Consider the following 19,752-nt stretch of genomic DNA (forward strand, 5'->3'; position numbering starts at 1 on the left):
AGACTCACATGTTGATAACAGAAACGTGGTGTAATGAAAGCCATGAATCAAAGCAAAACCCTGCAGTAGGCTCCTGGTATAGACAGGCACAACAAAACTGCCATTCCCTGCCTACTAAGGGGCTGCAGGAGTTGCACATGGAGCAGGGCAAGCAGCAAAGGAGCACAGCAGGTGGATGCAAAAACAAGGCTGCTGATGAGATGCACACAAGGACGGTGCTGTCAGTTTAACTGCTGGGAACTATCTCTGCAAAAACAACTGTTTCTTCTCATCTTCATCTCTATTTCCAACCACACGTGGGGCACAGTCTCTATCTGCAGGATTTCCTGGCAAATGAAGTCTTAGGTATTACCAAAACCAAACCAACTTACCAGATGTTTGCCCACTGGGGGAATAAGTGCTGATTGTTAAGTATGGAGGGGAAAGAAGCAGAAGTGAATCAGAGTTGGCCCAAGGTTAAGTAACATCACAATACCACACTCTTAGTACTGCTTGAACAGGAGACAAGCACCAACCCAGGTGAGATTTTCCATTACAAAGACTGAAAACTGGAAGCTGGCACTGCAGAATGCCATGTTTTCTATGTTTAATCTGCCTTTATCCAACACAATGTTCACCCAGGGGCCATGGCTGGCTGTCCATGATCTGCAAGCTTCAGTTGCTAAGGGAAAAGTCAGTCTTCCCCTGTTCCAAAGATGAGAATCCTGGCTAAGAGCAGACAAGCTGTTGAGCAATCAGACCCAGGAACCTCAGATGACACAAGATGTGCTGAGATGGCATGGAAAAGAAAAACAACCAAAAACTGGGAGAAAAAATGTACTGGGAAGAACAGCCTTCAAAGGGTTTCACTAATCCCACTGAATTCTCTTATCCATCTGTTCATATCCCTCCCTCAGGGTAGAGTTTAAATATCTGGGCCAGCTACAGGTTTCTTCTAATAAGCCAAGTCTCTAACAGGCTTAGGGAAGCATGTAATTTAGTTGGAACCCTGAAGGCAAAAGATAACCCAGAAGGGGGGGAGAAAAAGAGTAAAAACGTTTAAATTCTTCCTTTAGATTACAGTCAGATTGTTTACATGTAATGGAGACACATTGCCTGAAGAACGGATCCAAGAGAAGGAGAATATAAATGTGAACTATGCAAATACACACGCATACAAGTTACGGTGAGTTTGGGATCTATCAGTAAATGGAGCAGATCTGGGGCTGCGGGGCAGCTGGCAGTGGGTCATTGACTTTGACAAGCTCCCCACCGTGTCTCCTCCACACCTGGACACACCAGCTTCATTGGTAAGAAACAGCAACTGAAAATAGAATTCTTTTCAACGTGTATTATTACGTCTCCATAAAATCTGCTGCCAGAAGGAAAACATTTTTTATGTGCTGTAGAAGCCCAGATGTTACGAGAGGCTGTTTTAATGGAGTTCAGAGTCAGTAAGCAGCCGTGTTATACAAACAGCAGAGTTGTTGGGATTTTTAAAGGTTCCTTCCATTGGTTGTCACTGCACGGACCCAGGCAAAAAGCCTACAGCTACTTAAATAAAGGGGTTAATTTGCACAGAGGGGAAATTCCATTCTCTAAGTTGATGTTAACAAGCAGCTCGTCTTCCCACTATCCCTCCCCATCTGCCACTGAGCTCAGCCAAAAGCCCTAATGCTCCACAAGGAGCCAAGTCCCATCTCCATGGCCTGGTCTCTCCCATTTGAGGGAGATGCTGCCTGGCTTCCCTGCCTCGTTTCCCCAGCCATCTGCTGCAGGTCTGACTCAAAAGGAAACCGGCTCTTCTGGGCATATTAAGCTCTCGATGGCTGGCTGATCACTTGGGTTGTTTCCTGCATGGAACACAGCGGCTGTTTGGGTTTTGTAAATGTTATTTGGAGGAAGAGTTAGCGCTGAATGAGAAACCTAAGTTGGATAAACACTGGTTCATCATGAAAGCATCTAAGAATACGAGAAAGATAAGAGGGAAACTCATCCACATCGCTCTGAAGAGCTGACGACAAACAGCCACAGCTGCTCTGGCCATGGAGCGACGTGAAAATCTCCTTAATGAAACACAAACAGACCAGCTTGAGCTGAAGGCTCCCAAGCCACAGGCAGTGAGCAGGCTGAGGTCTCCAGGTGGAAAATATGCGGAGTTATTTGGATATCAATGAGGCAAAAATTGGCCCTTTTCTCTAACACTTATTTCAAACCCTAACCAGATAAACGAAGGCTGTGAGCTCCACATAGCTTGTGGTCATGTAGAAATCAGCCAAGAGCTAACCTCATCCTTTCATGGCCTTCAAGCACATTTATTCCCATCAGTGTTAACCAAACAACATCCTCTACCCTTTACCAAACTGTACCTTCCAAAACATGAGCAAAACCAGTCCTATTACACCAGCTCTCCATGCTATCAGCCCATATTTGCTCATTTCTTTTACTCTCTCTCATCCTAAATCAGTAAAATCTTCATGCCAAGTGAAGCAGGAAGTTACCTTTTCCTGTACAATTACTTCTCGGTACATCTCTGCTATTCTCTGCACCCCAAAATGCCTCCAAGAGTTGGGACAATGGCATAAGGAGTCTGACAGCTACAGCTTATAGATCCCTCTGTTGGAAATACACTCCTGAACACCCCATTCTGCCTCAACATCTGGAAGTCAGTGGGATAGGCCTTTACATGAAAGCTCAGCTTGATGAAAATATATGACTTGCCTAATTGCAGAGCACTAGCCCCAGAGGATTTACCTATTATGATAAATGGCAGAATGTCTCTGTTGGTGCTTTACTGAGCAGTAATATATCACAGAGCACATCTTCCTGTGCGCAGGAAAAGCTCAGATTGCAGCAGACCAGCCTTCATCCAGCTCTGCAAAACGTTCCACCTTTGCTACAGAGTATTTCAAGCACGAAAATCAACACACATCTGCGCTGCTTTAATCTGAAATCCCAGGCTTCGCTTCCTCTACAACTTTATATCCTCCCCTTCCCATACCTCCAGATGTAAATAAACTCCAGGTTTGGAGCCAACGTCTTCCTCAGTGGACTGGCACTTCCTCACAATGCTCACCCAGGCTTAGTAAACACAGACGGGTTCTTTGTGCACAGCAGGAGCTCAGCAAGGCACCTGTTGGCCTTGCTCTTAAGGAGGGGGGCTCCAGAAAGCTGTTCAACAAAGTGCACATTTGATTGTTTGCCAGAAAGCTGGAAGGTTTCTTTCTACTTTGCATAAAATGAAACAGGACCATAGAATTGCTCTGAGTGAAATTAAAGCGCAGCCTGATGCAAGCACAAAGCATGGTCAAAGCAGCACGGTACCGTGGTGGACAGCACAAGTAATTGCAACACACACTGAGGATGGGACCTTAATGTCTGTCAGACAGAGAATCATGTGCCAAGCATCTGGCTCGAATCAGGATGGGGTGGGAGCTACCTGCTGCCATTGGAGTGTGTGCATGGTAACCAAAAAGCTGCTGGCATTTTTCATTCCCCTGTAAGCACCACTCCTTGTTGCAAACCGAAGGCGGTGTGTCCTGTCCTTTCCTCTCCTCTCAGACGTACAGCACTTCAATCTGTGGCCCCTCATTGACGCAGACAGCACAGAACATGCCGAGTTCCTTTCCAAATTCCAGCCTCGCTCCCTGTATTTATTGAAGCCTGCCAGTGTCAGATGTGAGCTGGGAGCTGCTTCCTCCATCCTGGCTGTGGTGCAGCAGCTCTGCGCTCTCTTGAACAGCATCCAGGCTTGTCCCCAGAACACAAGCTGCCTGGAGAGCACTCTAGTTGCAGGAACAGGCCTCTATCTGACTTTTCTTGCCTTCTGGGGCAAGACAGTAGCAATGGATATTGAATGTACAAAGCGAAAGCCTGAAGTTCTCATTTAGAAAACCATCAGGCTAAGTGAAGCTACACAAAGAGCTTCAGCCTCCCAAACCAGGACAAGCTCCTCAGTGTCTCACATCTCTCCCTCCTTATTCTGTCTACTTACAAACATAAAATGCTCTAGTCTCCCATTCCAAACAAAGAGACAAAACTAAAGGAGACACAGGACAGGGAAATGACTTCTGAGTAATAACTACCCAGAACAGAACTTGACATGGCCCCAGGTCAGGTATAATACTGAGATACACAGCATCTGGGGACAAGGCAGAGGAAAAAAAGGTTTTAGTCTTAAGAAATCTCTGCAACATTCAAGAAGAGCCTAAACAGGAGGATTTTAGGCTCTTACTTTCATATCCTTCCACAGTACCGTGCTGTCCGCTCATAGAACAAACAGGACTGCCTGACTGCTTGCACCCTGTGTCATCTGCAAACATCAGGACGGGGAATTACTGAGCAAGTGTTTCCATTTGAAGCTACAAATGCTCCCCATAGCATTTCAATGCGAGCCATGCCCAGCTCTTGGAAGCTGCCAGAGGTGGTGAATTAGGAGGCATTACATGAGCTGTTCCTTTGCGCCTGCTGCTGGCCACCAACTTAATCATTCCAGTCATCACTCGAAAAATACCCGATTTGCAGCTCGGAGGTGAAACTGGTTTCAAAGTAATGGCTCTCAACAGACTTCCCTTTCCAAGCACTGAAAGGTTCTCCCTGCCATCAGCATTTAAGCCAGGATATTACGAAACTTGTGAACACTTCAAAAGCCTGCACTGAAACACAAGGACATCTGCTGTTTGCATTTTAGGATCAAAGGTGGTCAAGTAGCTTCAATGTTGAGTTGACCAAAAACATGAACAATCTACTCTAGATAAAGGCACTTTGTAATGACGGTCAGAACAGCTTACTGATGCTGTCAGACAGTGACGTGTCATTCACATGATAACTACAACCTACTGTCAGTGTATGAGCTCACTGTAGACTGTATGAAAAGCCCAGCAAGAAGCAAAAATAGAACTGCTGTCCCATTAAGCGTATGGTGGCATCTGCAAAGCAGAGCTCTCCAGCCCAAAGCTAAATGCTAAAACTCAAGTTTCCATTGTTTGTGCAGGAGCAGTGCATCATTACCCCAGTGGCTCCTTTATGGTTACTTACATTGGAAGCAGGCCCCTGCTTTAATGCATCACATATGAATTAAATGATCTGCTGTTCAAATGATGACAGAAGCATGAATCTCCTCGCTAAAGCTGAGAGAGTGAAAGTCAAACTAAACAAGGCCTAGGAGTTCAGGCCAAGGTGTACTGAGGACACCCATCCTCAACAGACTCTTGTTTTCCTTGGCATATCTCTCACACACCATAAGTCCATGGCCAGAGTCAAGCCCTTGGCGTCCACTTCACAGCTATGATTTAAAGTATTAGGAAGGCCTGTGATTAAATATTTGTCCGGGTCACCATAACTCGAGTGTAATTACTGCAAACATTCTAAAAGAGTACGCAATGCTCAAAAACCATCTCCAGATGCTTCTTTTTCCCCTTCCTGTTATTTCTCCTATCAGTTTCTTCTGTAAGTCAACAAGGTGGAAAGAAAAATCACCCAGGTCTAGGGCAAGCTTCCATGTCTGCAAGAGTAACACAATTCAGTTCCTCCCGATGATCGTAGACCCTTTGTTCCCTTGCCTGACTCAAACCTGTACAAAACCACAGGCTACTTAACAGAGTCTGCATTGTCCTTTGTATCGAAAGCAACAGGCTGCCCTGGGAAGTCTCATAAAGGAGTTTTAGCAACTGCCAATCTCTCTAGTCACTCATGACCACACAATATGCCTCCTGTCCCCTGAGTTTATTACTCTTTTCGTGTCACTGACTTCCACAACCCAGATCTTAAACAACCCCAATTCATGCAGTACAGAGACAGCAACCTCTGGCAGGTGGCTGGGGCAGAGGCACCTTCAGGCAATGCACTCAGCTCTGCCAGAGCCTTTGACAGCAGTGCAGCCTAACAGTCACCATTCTGGCACCTTCCCTCTGAGAAATGGCTTTCTCAAGGGGAAGCCAAAGCAATTTGAGCTGGAATAAAAAGCAAATGCTTAGAAGACATGTCATTTTTTATCACTGTCCTGGTACTGCAGGACTAAAACACTAAAGAAGGATACAGGCAAATACTGAAAGCCTTTAAGAACAGAAGAACTGAAGGTCTAAGCACAATACAGGGCTGGTTGCAGTGGCCACAAATTAAAGACTTAAATGAACATCTAACCTCCTGCTGAATGTTTTGTATTTCTAATTGAAAGTTACACTGCCATCAAGCCAAATTCAAGGGGCTTCCTGGTAACCACACACTTGTGCCTTATATTCTTCAATGGAGTGCACATGCAGCACGAGAACAGACGTTGATCCAACACCTCACAAAATAAGCTTTCTGTTCCTGACTGAGGCTACCGGGTATATAAATAAGGAAAGGCATGCAGGGTCTGCAATGTGCACCGGCGCAGTATGCAGGCGTACCTGTCTGGTAAGGCTCCCGCCAAGGTTCATGGTACCAGAACCAGTTTTATTAGTCTGCAGCCACAGCATCACTGTGGAGGTCAGCTTGTAATGAGCAGTACGGCCGCTGGATTTCTCCTGCAAAAGGGAGGAAAAAGGAAAAACACAAAAGGTTACAAACCCTCCAGATACTACACAAGGTGGCTGAGCACAGAGGCTCCACGAGTAAAAGGACAGATGCATGTAACTGCAGTTACAGGGCACAGCCTGCCTATTAAAAACAAGCACAAGTTTGCCTATTTTCCCAGTTCTCCAAAAGCAAAATCTTGCTGGAGCAATTTAACCTCCCGTTACCTCGTTTTTATTACCTAATTAGTGATATTTATCTGTAAACCTTTATGTTTCTTAAGAGGGGGGAAAAAAATCATCTCAGGATCGCGAGTACAGAAAGCAACATACCTTCAATTCTTCTGGGATTCTTTTTGATTACAGGCCTGACTTATCTCTATCCAAATTGCTTCGGGGAATTTTCAAAATTAACAGGGGAAAGAAGTTTACAGCCCCGAACACAATATTGCATTGTTCAGTGGAACACCTGTGCTCGTTAATTGTCTGGAATTAACTGGGTTTTGTTTTCACTTAGGAATATCAGCTGCCCCAGAGGCTGTACCTGAACCTCCACCACGTGGATGGAATCCCAGCATCCCTTAATCTTCTTTGATCCATCTCCAGCTTTCTTAATGAGGATCACACCGGCAAAACCATGATCCAGATCCCAGAGGTAGACAGAGGAGACTCCACCTTCGAAATACCTGCAGGATGCAATCCAATAGGCGTGTTAACAGAAAGCAGGATCCAAGCTGGAGTCAGATAATCATCTTAAATAAGCAGAACCTCTACATCTTAACAAAGATCTTTTGATTGTAAGACGGCCCAGTCTCAATGGTTAGATACCTAGAAACAAAGCAGTTGACATAATTTTATGATACACAGATTTTAATTGCAACAAGACCGTGTATTTCTCTAAAGGAGAATAAAAGTCTAGTGAGAAACAGAGCAAGCTGCACATTTCTACAGTACTTTAGCAAACAGCCCCTCTGATTCCAATTAACTATAACAGCTGGTGAAAGCACAGGCTACAAAGCAGGCTGAGTAAGACTTTATTTTTTACAGTTTTTGAATCTTTTTCCTCTTTTTCTTTCTCCATTGAGCAAGTCTGGAAGTTCCTTATATCACAGTCTGCTAATTAAGACGAAAGGGAGCAAGTAAGCAGCTTTATGCTGCTATCTTAAGAGTTTGGGTGAGGCTGACTTACTGACTGCAAACGCAGCTGAACTGAAACCAAAGTCCTCAGGAACAAAGGGATGCTGTCTAGGTTCACATCATACTCCAGCTTCAGATACAGCATACAACAGACAACAAGCTAAACCACCTCAACCTCACGTTTCTGGTAGCACAAGGTGTATACTAAGAAAACTAACAAAGCAATGACACGTGCAGAACTCAGCTGCTTTCTAGCACTAGTGCTCTGTATTCCTGCTTCTTGCTATACAAGCAACACGATCACAAAGATCTTCAAGCGGCTGCAAGTTTCTCCTCTCCAGCAAGAAAGGGAAGCATTGCCAACATGAAAAACGTGTTGGAGCCTCCCACCTTCGTGCTCCCCTCCTTTCTAAACACAAGCCTGGCAGTTGTTAATGGCACTTCAGATGTGATTTAACTGTGCATTTTGGGCTTGGCATATCAAAGTGCTGCAGGTTCAGGAAAACCAACCCATCATCTTCCACAAGCTGGGCAAAAAACCATCAGGAATGTATTGCAAATAACCTATGTTGCTTTGAACACTTGATCTGCATTTACAGACTGGTCCAGCATGCTGTTGGAAGGCCGAGTCACCAAAACAGCCCTGATTCTTTTCAACTGTGTGCATGCGTAACTGTATAATTGAAGAAACAACCACACACAGCACTGTCCTGTGACATTTGTTAAGGCACTGCCTTTAAAGGAAAGCCCTGTGCTCTGCAGGCGTGCTGAAGCCAGACTTCCAGCAGGCAATTTGAACCTAACAAACCAACAAACACCCTTTTTATGTCCCCTGGGGAATTCACAAGTGGATTTTGGTTAATGCAGTTAACAGGAATTTCAGGACCTCAGCAAACTAAGTTCTGGTTCTGATGTTAAGTTCTGATGCTTCCTTTGACAGAAGGGCTTGAACCAAAGGCCGGGGAGCCCAAAGCACCGCCCACTTCCACAGCAAGTTTGCTTAAAATATTAATATAAGGAATAAGTGAATTAACTCAAAATGAACTGGAAGCCTCTAGAACATTACCATGTATACAGAGTTTCCCTATTACCCACTTTATGAGCTTGCTACGAGCATGAAACATTAATTAAGAGAGAGACCAAAACAAGGCTTTGGGAAATTCATTCTTACCTACTGTACTTTGATCCTAATGACATGAAACAGGAAAAAAAAAAAGAAGAAATGATTTTTATGTGGTTCACCTTTATGAGATTTTACATAAAGGCTTTTGTGGGTATTTTAAGAATGTGCTAAAATGTTGTCTGAAACCACATAAAATCATCTGAAGAACCCCCCGCCAGAACTAACAGCGCACACATGGAAATGCTTTAACTTGCCTTTGTATATTTAATGAATCAAATATAGCATTAATATTGTTTTAAATACTAATGTGCTACTTCAGTGAAGTCGCTTTGACACAGTATATGGGCACTGGGTGATTGAACCATCATGAATCCAAGGCACGCTGGGATGAATATGTCCCAAAGCTTTCTCTCTGTCTCATCAGTCCACAACCATTCCACTCATTCCTCCTTCATGGGGAGAAAAGCTACAGAAAAGAAGACATTTTTAGAGTCCTCATGCTGCAAATGCACTGAAGGGAGATTTCTGAAGACTATTTAAAGCCAAGAAAGTCATGTTTGGAGGGGGGAACGTCCCTTGAAACCTTGAAATTAAGAAGTAAGACAGGTTAATTGGCTGCTGCATAATAGAAAATGGGCTGACAGGTAGATTGGTGGGGATTTAAAGCTACATTTGCTGCAAGAAGGTTGGGTTATCTCCAAGAAACCCCTTCAACTATGATTGAAATATACATATATATATTTACTAAAAGCCTCCATCTCTTTGGGACAGATCCTACCTTTCCCTACAGCAAAATTAAGGGAACAACAGAAATTTTGTTTTATAGATAAAATATAGATATTATATAGATATTTATGCCATCACTCACAGCCCTCTATTGCTCAGCAAGAGGTCACCATGCTAATGCTACCACCTGCTCTGAGGACAGCCAGTGCTCATTCACCTCCAGTATAACCACCTTTTATGTGGCTGCCCAAGAAGGTGACTGAAAGCCATAAGCCCAACATAACCCCTCGCTTTATTTCCTCTGCAAAATTCAGTCTAGCATTTCACTCAAAACCAATTCTAGCTCTAAAGCCGTGATCAAACACTTCAGCTTTATATCCGCTGCTCGTCAACCACAGAGCTCCTGGAAAAAGCTGTTTTACACAAAAAATGTCACACTTAGGGCTGACCTACTTTACGAACGCAAGAAGAAAGGAAAGTATTTAAGCTAAGAGTGATCCAAAGCTTTATGAAGTGTTTGAAGTTCCAGAGGGTGGAGATGCAGGATGGAAATTTGTTTAAGGAACCTGAGCTGTATCCATCAGACAGAGGCTGTGGCCAGAACAAAGCGGTGACTTCAAGAGGGACCTGACTGATTCCTCGGTATAGAAGGACAGGTTCATAACGTTACCACTAAGGAACACATCAGGAAAGACACCATAACCTTCCCGATAGCATTCTGCTTCCCAGAAGCCTTATAAATGAATGTTGAGAAAATGAGTTTCCATCACACAGCAATAAAAAGAAGCCTTGACTCTCAGTTACACTCCAGAACCAAATCATTCATCCATAAAAACACTTGTGAGTCTTCCAGTAGGGAACTGAGTGCCAAAGGCAGTGGGTGGGTTTTTGTAGCTGGCTTAGGACTGTTCACAGCAACAAAACCCTGATGCCAAAGTACCAATAGTGGGATCTCAGATGGGCCACGCAAACCTTCAAAAGAGGTGCAGCGCTTCAAGCTGGCTCTTGCAAAGAAGTAATATATTTTCTCAAGGTTGCATGGATACTTCTTCCAACTGCACAAGTTCAGCATGGAAAGGGAAATGTCCTTATTCAGACTTAGAAACCTACCTTGGGGGGATGGGGGGGGTTGTATTGAGTGTTCACCTACAAGTTGTTTTTTACTGCAGTGACAATGACTGGGTCACAACCAGAGAAGCAAGTGTCTAATAGCAACCCAAAAACATGATGAGGTGAGGAAGGAGAAACCTCAGCTCCTATTAAAACAGATGACACTACTGCCATGTGACTTGGTACAACTTCCCCCCAGTCCTTCCTCTGTGCCTGCACCCTATTGTTTCAAACACAAACAGCAACAGAAACATGAAGGAAGTGGGCAATTTCAGCAGTTCTCTCCCTGCCAAATCCAAAACACTGCTGAGGTGTCTGTTCCAATCACCTGCAGCCATGTAGCTCAAGTCAGGGGGGGAAAAGTCTTTAGGACAGCAGCTGTCACTAAATAATTTCACTGCCTGTGTCCCTACTCCAGCTTTCTAGTAATGATGCTCAAGAGCCTATTCTCTATTAAAAGACCAGGCTGGTACCAGAACTAACACCTTTCCTGCTGGCCTGCATACAAGTGATTGAGAATTCACCTCTCCCTCCTTCGTCCCAGGGGTTCAACCATGTAACACATAAAGAATGTTACCTAAATACTTACAGTGCGGAAGGTAAAATGTTTGTGTATTCACACCAGCTGTTTTTTTCCCCCCGCAGTTTATGAACGCAGCCCAAATTATGCCCGTGGACTCTGCACAGGTATTTTACAGAAATTCTTTCCAGCATACACAGGTGCAAAAGTCCCTGGAGCAAACATACCAATCTTGTTAGGTATGTGTAACTTCAATGCCAGTTGTACTTAAAAGCACACATCTGGACCGTGGTGGGATGACTCAAACTGTGAAGCAGAGTTGTGAAGTGCAAGAACTCTGCAAACAGTTCCCAGACAATGGGATCCTGAAGGCTAAACATCCCCCAGGACCTTGGATTTCGTGCTTTCTAGTGCCTTTCATTATATAAAAAAACAAAAACCTGCATTGCTCACACCTTCCTTACCATCCGACTGCTCTTAGAAGATGGAAACTACAGACCAAATCCCTTTTGAGAAGTCACCTGGAAACAGCTCCACCTAATAATCAAGACAATGGGTCACTTTGTAGCATGTCCAAAGGGGGAACTGGCTCATTACCTGCCAGGAAGCACTAAATGCTCATAAATCTCTCACCCGTGCCCATCCGTTGGAGCAGCACATTCTGCACTGCTTCATCAGCCAACAGTCTGACACGTTGCAGAGGCTGCCAGCTACAATTCCTGGATGGGTAGGAAGGGAGAAGACAGCAACACAAGTCTTGTGTGTCATGTACTAAGTGTGCCAAAGCCTGAGCAGTCTACAGATCACATGCAGCTTCTTCCTTCAAATATGCATCTATCAGATATGCTGCAAGATGGCTAATGCTTGTTCCATCCTTTGAACTCCATACATTTGTGACTGTCCTGGTTTCCTAACACAAGCTGTCCCTCTTGTGCTCAGACTTTATGTAATCATAGGGAACCGTGGGAACTCAAGGGAAAAACCTCCTCCTCCTCTGAAAACCTCAGATTCAGAAGATAAGAATGTAGCCTGTGCAGATAAGCTCCAAAATGAGGCACCCAAAGAAAAAAGGAATTGGATGAAAAACAACTAATTTAGTTTGCACAGCATGACAGTGTGCTTAATGTTTTCCTCTTTTAAGTTCACCTTAACCTTTGTAATGCATAACAACTCCAGCTTTGGTGCTGCTTTGAGTTTTGAGCTGGTTATGGGTGAGCTAAGGAAGGGATCCCAACACTGCTCCTCTGTTTACTCTTATATCTAAACACAATTTTCCTTGGGAAAATAACATGGCTTTAATTTTAAAAGCACACAAACATTAAAGCAGTGAACATCTTGGCAGTTTAGGTTTGTCTTACGAGCCTTCATCTTGTACTTATCAGTCTAACCCAGAGGCAAGAATCTCACAGATGACATAATCCTGATGTCACACCCTATTGTGCAAAAGCCCAGCCAGCAGTGAGATGGAAAGTCAGGTTTCCTTAGTGCTAGGATGCATAACAAATGCATCTGGATTCAATCTGTATGGCCCTCGCTGTGCAAACCACAGCGACTCTTGAGCCCAAGAGAAAGCCAGCACAAAGGGCTAGTAACCATTAATGAGGAACAGTGAGCTAATGGCAATAAAGTCACTTCAAAGCTTTCCATGGGTTTTCAGTTTAGGCGAAGTAGGTTTACATCTAAACACAGACAGAATGCTTACAGAGAGGGCGTGCAGCTGCCTGGTCCCTTGGTGAGCTGGAAGCTGGGCTGTGCTGAACCCAATCGTGAGCTGCACCTCCTCCATCTGCTCCTTTGCTATCAGCGTGGTGGAATCAGCACTTCTCCATGTGCAAAATGAGTCAAATTGGATCAACTTGGTAAATAAAGTAATTGCTACCAACCTTGCCAGCAGTGCAAAATGCCCCATCCCTGGAGGCATTTGAGGCCAGGCTGGATGTGGCTCTGGGCAGCCTGGGCTGCTGGTTGGTGACCCTGCACATAGCAAGGGGCTGGAATGAGATGATCATTGTGGTCCTTTTCAACCCAGGCCATTCTGTGACTCTGAAAATATTTTCAAACTCCAATGAATGAAATCCACTTGGAGGATCTCGGAGTCTATCAGATCAGGCAAAAAACATAAGAACAGCTAAAAAGGGGAAAGCTACCCAGAGCTCCAGCACTTGAAGACACTCAGTGGTAGAGACAACGGCACAGAGCCCCAAAGTTGATCCACAATAAGACATCCCTATTCTCCCTATGATTCTACTTCTATGATCCCCAAAGAGGAAAGAAACCAGCCTGTTCAGTGACATCAAACACCAATAAGAATAAACGGAGCGCTCTGAAAGTTATAAGGTAAGGTGCCAGCTTGTTTTTACCTCCACTTCAGACACAATTCCAATCCAAAATTCAATAACAAGAGGATTACGCACAATAAAAGACATATTTTAGAGGTCAATCCTCTCCCAGACCTCCTTCCACTCCCATTAAATTCCTCATCCAGAGCCCTAACATAACAAATTGAAAATGGATCAACATCTAAACAAAGACAGAAGCAGAAGTTCAAGGCTTCAAGGCTGAAATAACTCAGAGTCTTAATCAATAAAAACATTTACAGAAGCTGAATGATCAACATGAGAAGGTATTTTGTTGTTGGGGTGGTTTTTTTTGGTACAGCTGTTAAAAATCAAAACCACCAAGAAATTCAAGAAATGAAGAGGTAAGAACAGCTCTCTAAGTGTATGTGCACCCACTAAACTAGTCTGGAGTTGCCAAAAATCACCCTGTTTGCAGCAGAGTCCTTCCCCAGGGAGGTCTATTTAATCACTTCAGAAACGATTTCTTCCAGACAACAAAGAGCGATTAGATTACTTAATTAAAGCACTGATTATCTCCAACCCAAAACAACAGAATGCAGAATCTCAAATAGATTCACCCAGCCGCCCTGGTCCTCATTATGCTTTGATTTCAATCAATTGCGCGCACACACACGTCAAAGCAAAAGGCAATAAATTACAACCATGTGTTTGAAGAAATTATCTTCACGATACTGGAAGTGGAAAAGCCAAAGCCCTAACTGAATGGTATGAGATATTAGGCTTCCATCTGGGAATAATAACCCGCTGAACAAAAACATACCAGGGCATTAGCTTCAGGCAGCGGCTGAGTTAAACCTGGCAGCAGGAGATCAAACTTAAAGTTGTTGTTTTTGGGGGGGGGGGAGGAAAGTGACATGCATTTTGGTCAAACTGAGAAACATGCTTGTTGTGAGTGCAAAATATATATGAGCATAACACCTCTTCAACCCAAGGAGACACGAATATGCTTCCAGAAATAAAAGGTGGGCAGCCTAGTGATGTTAAGAGGAAATAACATAGCATTGAGGCTTCCACGCCCCAGGAAAGCTATTCTCAAGCTCTCATGATTTGAAACTATTCTGTTGGGCTCTACAAGACTCCTCCAAAGTTGTTGTCAGGCTGCAGTCACCCCATGTGCTGCTCAATAAGCTTTTAGGGGGCAAAACTCAAACATACACCACCAGCAAATAAATTCAAATGGATTATTTCACGCCGATCGTTAACAAATGCACAACAGGCTGCTTTCCTCAAACCACCCACGCTAGCAGGTGTCAACCCCTTGGGAAATGGCAGATCCATGCTGATGACTCACTAGATGTAGGTGGATACTTAACCACACCTGATTACAACAGAAAACTAGAAAGGAATGGTTATGTGGGCCAAATGGGACCGACACGAGGAAAAGCTGAAACTATCTGAGGTTTTGGAAGAGGTTCAAAATGAACTCTGTGAGATATTATCACTTACTGTGCATGAAGGTAAAAAGGGAGATAATCCAGAGGAAGCTTGGACTGCTTGCTGAGAGCTGAGTGGGAACAGCACATATTCTCTACAGTACTTATTTTTCTTTGGAAAGTAAACATCCTCCTCTTCCGCTCCCTGCTGGAATGGCTGCTCTAGGATATATTCTAAAGCTGAGCACCATGCAGAGTAACATCTCAGAAACAAGTACTTCCAACGTACTAATTTAGGCCAGGGTAGGAAATGCTCTGTTCCCTTTATTATGGTCAGTATTTTGTCTCAAGCGAAGGTTATTCATCCTAACCTTCTCACACCCACCTGCAGGCTGCCATCCAATGCCAGACAAACATGTATGCTGCAGGTTGTTGGCTGGGTTTGCTTTTGTCGTTGTTTTTAAACTTGGTTTCCTTGTGCTCAGGCTCTTCTGGTGCAATTAACACAAATTGCTTTGGCAGCCTGAACTCACCTCTGCATACAATCTTCCTCCTCCAGCCCTACAATCAACAAGCCCATACAGTGCAATGTCTTTCTGCCTGGAGAAGTGCAAGCACAAGAGTCAGCGGGTCAGCCCAGCAGGGCTAAGAAACAAAGCTTCAAAGTGCTTTGAAACACCTAGCAGAAATGCTCATTATATGAAATTTGAGCACAGAGGAGCCTGGTGTTCTATGTGAATGAATGCCTAAAAACCAAACCAGAAGGCCAGTGACACCCCGAATCAACAACACTCAGACCTTTGCAGTGGGGATATATGGTTAATTTCCAGCTTCAGCAGTTCATGGAAATGACATCAGAGCAATTGCCATCTTCTTCCCACTACAAGCTTCCCCACATTTTGGGCTCCCACGTGATTATAGCAGCCGTTATGCTAGTAATTGTTACAGCCATTCCCAACCTGACCTGCTGGCAGCAGAAGTGTGAAAAGCTGGCACTTGTTACCCCCACCTCATTTTTTCCCCCCTTCGATCTCCAAGTAAAAATTAAGCTTTTGCTGTCAAAATACCAAATCCAATCATTAAGGAAACGGCAGAGTCCAACTATAAGAACAAACTCATGTTTCTATCCAGACCTCTCTTGTATGTGGAGTACAAATCACTTCCAATTTCAAGCACTAGGAGCCCTTCAAGTGGTTGGGTTAAGTTTCCCTAACTTTGCAAATTCTTCCCAAAAATACTACAATTTTCACACCACTCAGCAAAACGTAGGCCACCCTTTCCCTCTTTTTCTGACACCTTTTTGAGATCCTAACATGCATCAGAGTGTGCTCTGCTGACTGATGCTCTTATCTAGTCTGTACTGCAAGCCATAATGCCTCAGTCATTTCTGGCTGGTGCCACAAGAATGAGGTCTTTGTGAGCAATCCCTCCTGTATCCCTCTCACAATGTATTGCCTGCCAAACTTGGACTGGCTAACTGAAAGATGAAATTTGATCAAATCTTTCCTTTTACTTCCATACAATATATTAATGCTACTATTGTACCCCATGCTGAGCAGGAATCGGCAGATTCACCGAGTCTGAGGGCAGGCTGTACACTGAGCTTTCCTTTCTGGAAATGAAACTTCTTTAGAGGAGTTATTGTATCCAGCTGTGACTTCATGGTTAGTGATCACAGAGGGATTCAATCTCTGTTCCAGAAAGCTACTCATTTTCATCTTAATGAACAAAAAAACCTACTGGTCTGGGTCCTTTCTGCACCTGAAGAGTAACTGCAAACCTCCCATTGCTGCCTATAAAGAAATGCAATCTTTCAGTGAATTCAGACACCTATAACAGCTGTTACTAGAGGTTGGATACCTACACATACTGCAAGAAAAGTAGAATTTGGTATCTATTAGAGAAGACTACATGTCTGGACGGGCAACGCATCAAATCACATCTTAAAACGAGTAGAATATGTGATTAAATGTGATTAACAACATCTAAATTATCTCCACCTGGGTGCAACATGAAGAAGCAACGAATGCTGTTCACCTATTTCATGGTCACTAGGGATCTCCAATATGAGCACATCCCAACTTTGGTAAAGGTGTAGGTTTCTTTTGCTTTCCACCACACCATTGCTTTTTAGTTTTAACATTACTGTTTCCATCCCATTGCTGCTTAGGAGACCACAGGCTGTACAGAAGACAATTGTGAATGCAATGCAAGATCAGTGCATCCCCACCTTTTAGAAGGACTGCCTCACTGACAAGTCACCTCAAAAAACTACAACTGCAGCCTTAAAAGCACACAGCCTAATTACACCGTTCTCACACTTTTCCACTAGTTCCTTCCCTTTACATCGCTTTAACAAGACAAGGCCTAAAATACAACTATCAGAGAATGGTCTTTACAGAAGTACTGACTCCCCACAGCACTGCCACATCTCAGAATTAACACGTGCAATCTGACAAGACATACAAGTTTCTGCTGCACAGGTAGGTATTTTGAGAGAGAACTGTCTTGGGGGAACAGAAAACGCAGATGCTTTAGGACTGAACTTAGTCAAGATCAAAGAGAACACAGTCATTTCAGGACAAAGATGCCATTAATCTATTCAAGAGATGAGAGAGCCAAGAAAGCACTTCAGCTTCTGCCGTTAGCATCAGCTGGCAAAGTGGATCATGTTTTCCTGACATGAAATTATAGGCGATATGTTCCCCAGCAGAAGATCAGCTGCTGCCTACCCTTCTGCCTCCACTATACACAGTCATGCCAGCCTCAGAGGTGCTGCAATTCAGACCAATACACGTAATGCACGCCTGCTGTAGGAAACAAAGAAAGTAGAGGGCTGTGTATGGTAGAACTGACATACAAGTCTCTATACTGGTCAAAGGCATTGTTGGCTTCCACCTCCAGCTTGCGCAGGCGAGCAGATGGCATGGCACCGTCTTCCAGGGGAGGATCATACTTGTTACTCCACGGTGATCTGCCAAGGAGACAAGGAAAGCAGAGTTAGACAACATGGAAACTCAGGAGAGGTCAGAGTGGTGGGTCTGACCAATCCTACAGCAGTCAGCATCCTTTGTATTTCTGCTATATAAATAGCTATACCTGGGTTTGTATCTGCTCCTTCGCAAATATTCAAAGGTTCAGCCTCAGCTGTTGCACATCAGGTATTTAAAAATGATTTCCGTGTAAATACAGATACATTGTGCAGCTTGTTTGGTACCTCACAATATATAAGCCAGACTTTGCTGTCTACAATTAAGGTCCAAAAGTTTTGCCTTCAAATAAAACCCGTCTTTCAGCACAGCGGTAGGAAAACATTTGAACAACACACAGGGTTTAACAGGGTCTGTTAAAGCTCTGAGTTTTTATTGTATGATTTCTGCAGGTGTGGAAGAGATTTTGCGCTCCTAATGAAAGATGTGGTATTAAAAGATTAATGGAACCCTTTGCCCATCTGCTCAAGACTTTTATAACTCCCTTTCTGCAAACTTGCATTCTCCTCTTCATTTCCCCTGGGGATAACCAACCTACATCTATCACTGCTAGTCAAAGAAAAGGTACCTCCACCTTCTGCCTACTCAGTTTACAGAATACTCCAGTAGACTAACGCTAGGTCTTAATGCAGTCCATACTTAAGGGCTTTTTTCTCAGTAGCCATTTGTTATTCGTTTCTCTGAAAAGTAACTCGTTTTGACATGTTTAATGCAAAGCACAAAGTAACAGGCTCTGCTTCATGCTGCCCTTGTGATCTCACAGCATTTCACCCCTCCCCTCCTGACAAATAGGTGAGACATCAGGAAGAGCTAAATCACCGTGTCACATCCACCCAGGGCAACGTGCTTCAGCTGGTGGTTCTCATTGTTAAATAGGTGTTTAAAACTCACTTAGGTTGGAGAAGATGGCTAACATTTATTTACCTATCCAGCCTGCTGAAATCAAGAAGAGATCTGCAAAAAAATCCCTCAAAGGTAAGGCTCCCAAATAGGACACCTGCACCCATTGGGCAGCAAGCTAAAAGTCAGCTTAGGCCAAAGAGATCCAGGAGGACGAGCACAGAATCAATGCTGAAGGCACAGTGGAAATACACAAAGTGCAAATTACATTTCTGTTACTGAGAATGGATTAAGAATGGCACCTGAAAATGAGATTTACACTGTGTGAAGTAGAAGAACTTGAAGAAAATTTAACTGCGATTATTTAAAGGAGATTCTTAGAGGAAATGATGCAAGATGGAGATAAATGAGACTTGAAATACCAGATGCTTGTAAAAAGCTTCAGTTTCCCACCTCTGACAGATTGGTTTGTGATCAGATCAGCAGCCCCTTCATGCTTTGTTTCCTTAAGTGTGGCAGATCCTTATCTGTCCTTATGATCCTTATCCACACATTGGTAAGACAAAGAGCAACTGAGCTTGTAGCGCAAAGATAAAGTAGGTAATAAACATTTATGAACTTATAGGGGTTGCTAGACCCCTTAGTAAGATCTCTTAACTGCCAACTTGGTGGAAGCTTCTGCATCCAAAATGGTGAGAAATAAGACAGTGGCATGATCTGGTGGGTGGCAACCCCATCCACGGCAGGTAGGATTGGAACTACATGATACTGAGCATCCCTTCCAACACAAGCCATTCTCAGGTTCTGTGCTCAGATCTCTTTTGCAGGCTGCTGGGATGGTGCTGAAGGGAAGGCCAGCAACTGAGTCTTTCTAGCAAGCAGACCATGGCATTTTCAACCCATTATAGTTGGAGCCAGAAGCAGCTTCACCTAAAACAAAATTCATAACACAACCCCATAATGTTTTCTTCTGCTTCATGGAAAAGCACTCACGACACATTTCAAAGCTTTAATGGAGGCTATTTGAAGAAAGACAGATGGACAAGGGCACTTACATTTCAAAAGTCAGACCTCTCATTTCCCTAAAAGAGAATGTTTTT

General features: G+C 43.8%; 1 protein-coding gene across 3 annotated transcripts in view; it reads right to left on the reverse strand.

Moving 5' to 3' along the window:
* The window catches only part of CAPZB (capping actin protein of muscle Z-line subunit beta), a 48,879-nt gene that overhangs the window by 4,310 nt on the left and 24,817 nt on the right, over positions 1–19,752 (reverse strand). For all 3 annotated transcript variants that reach the window (XM_015882316.1, XM_015882314.1, XM_015882315.2), the window contains exons 4-6: positions 17,683–17,796; positions 7,018–7,159; positions 6,369–6,485 (exon numbers count right to left, since the gene is read on the reverse strand). In XM_015882316.1, coding sequence (XP_015737802.1) covers positions 6,369–6,485; positions 7,018–7,159; positions 17,683–17,796 — 373 coding nt within the window. The remainder of the gene's footprint in view (positions 1–6,368; positions 6,486–7,017; positions 7,160–17,682; positions 17,797–19,752) is intronic.

The sequence above is a fragment of the Coturnix japonica genome, chromosome 21 (assembly GCF_001577835.2).
Source record: "Coturnix japonica isolate 7356 chromosome 21, Coturnix japonica 2.1, whole genome shotgun sequence".
Lineage (NCBI taxonomy): Eukaryota > Metazoa > Chordata > Aves > Galliformes > Phasianidae > Coturnix > Coturnix japonica.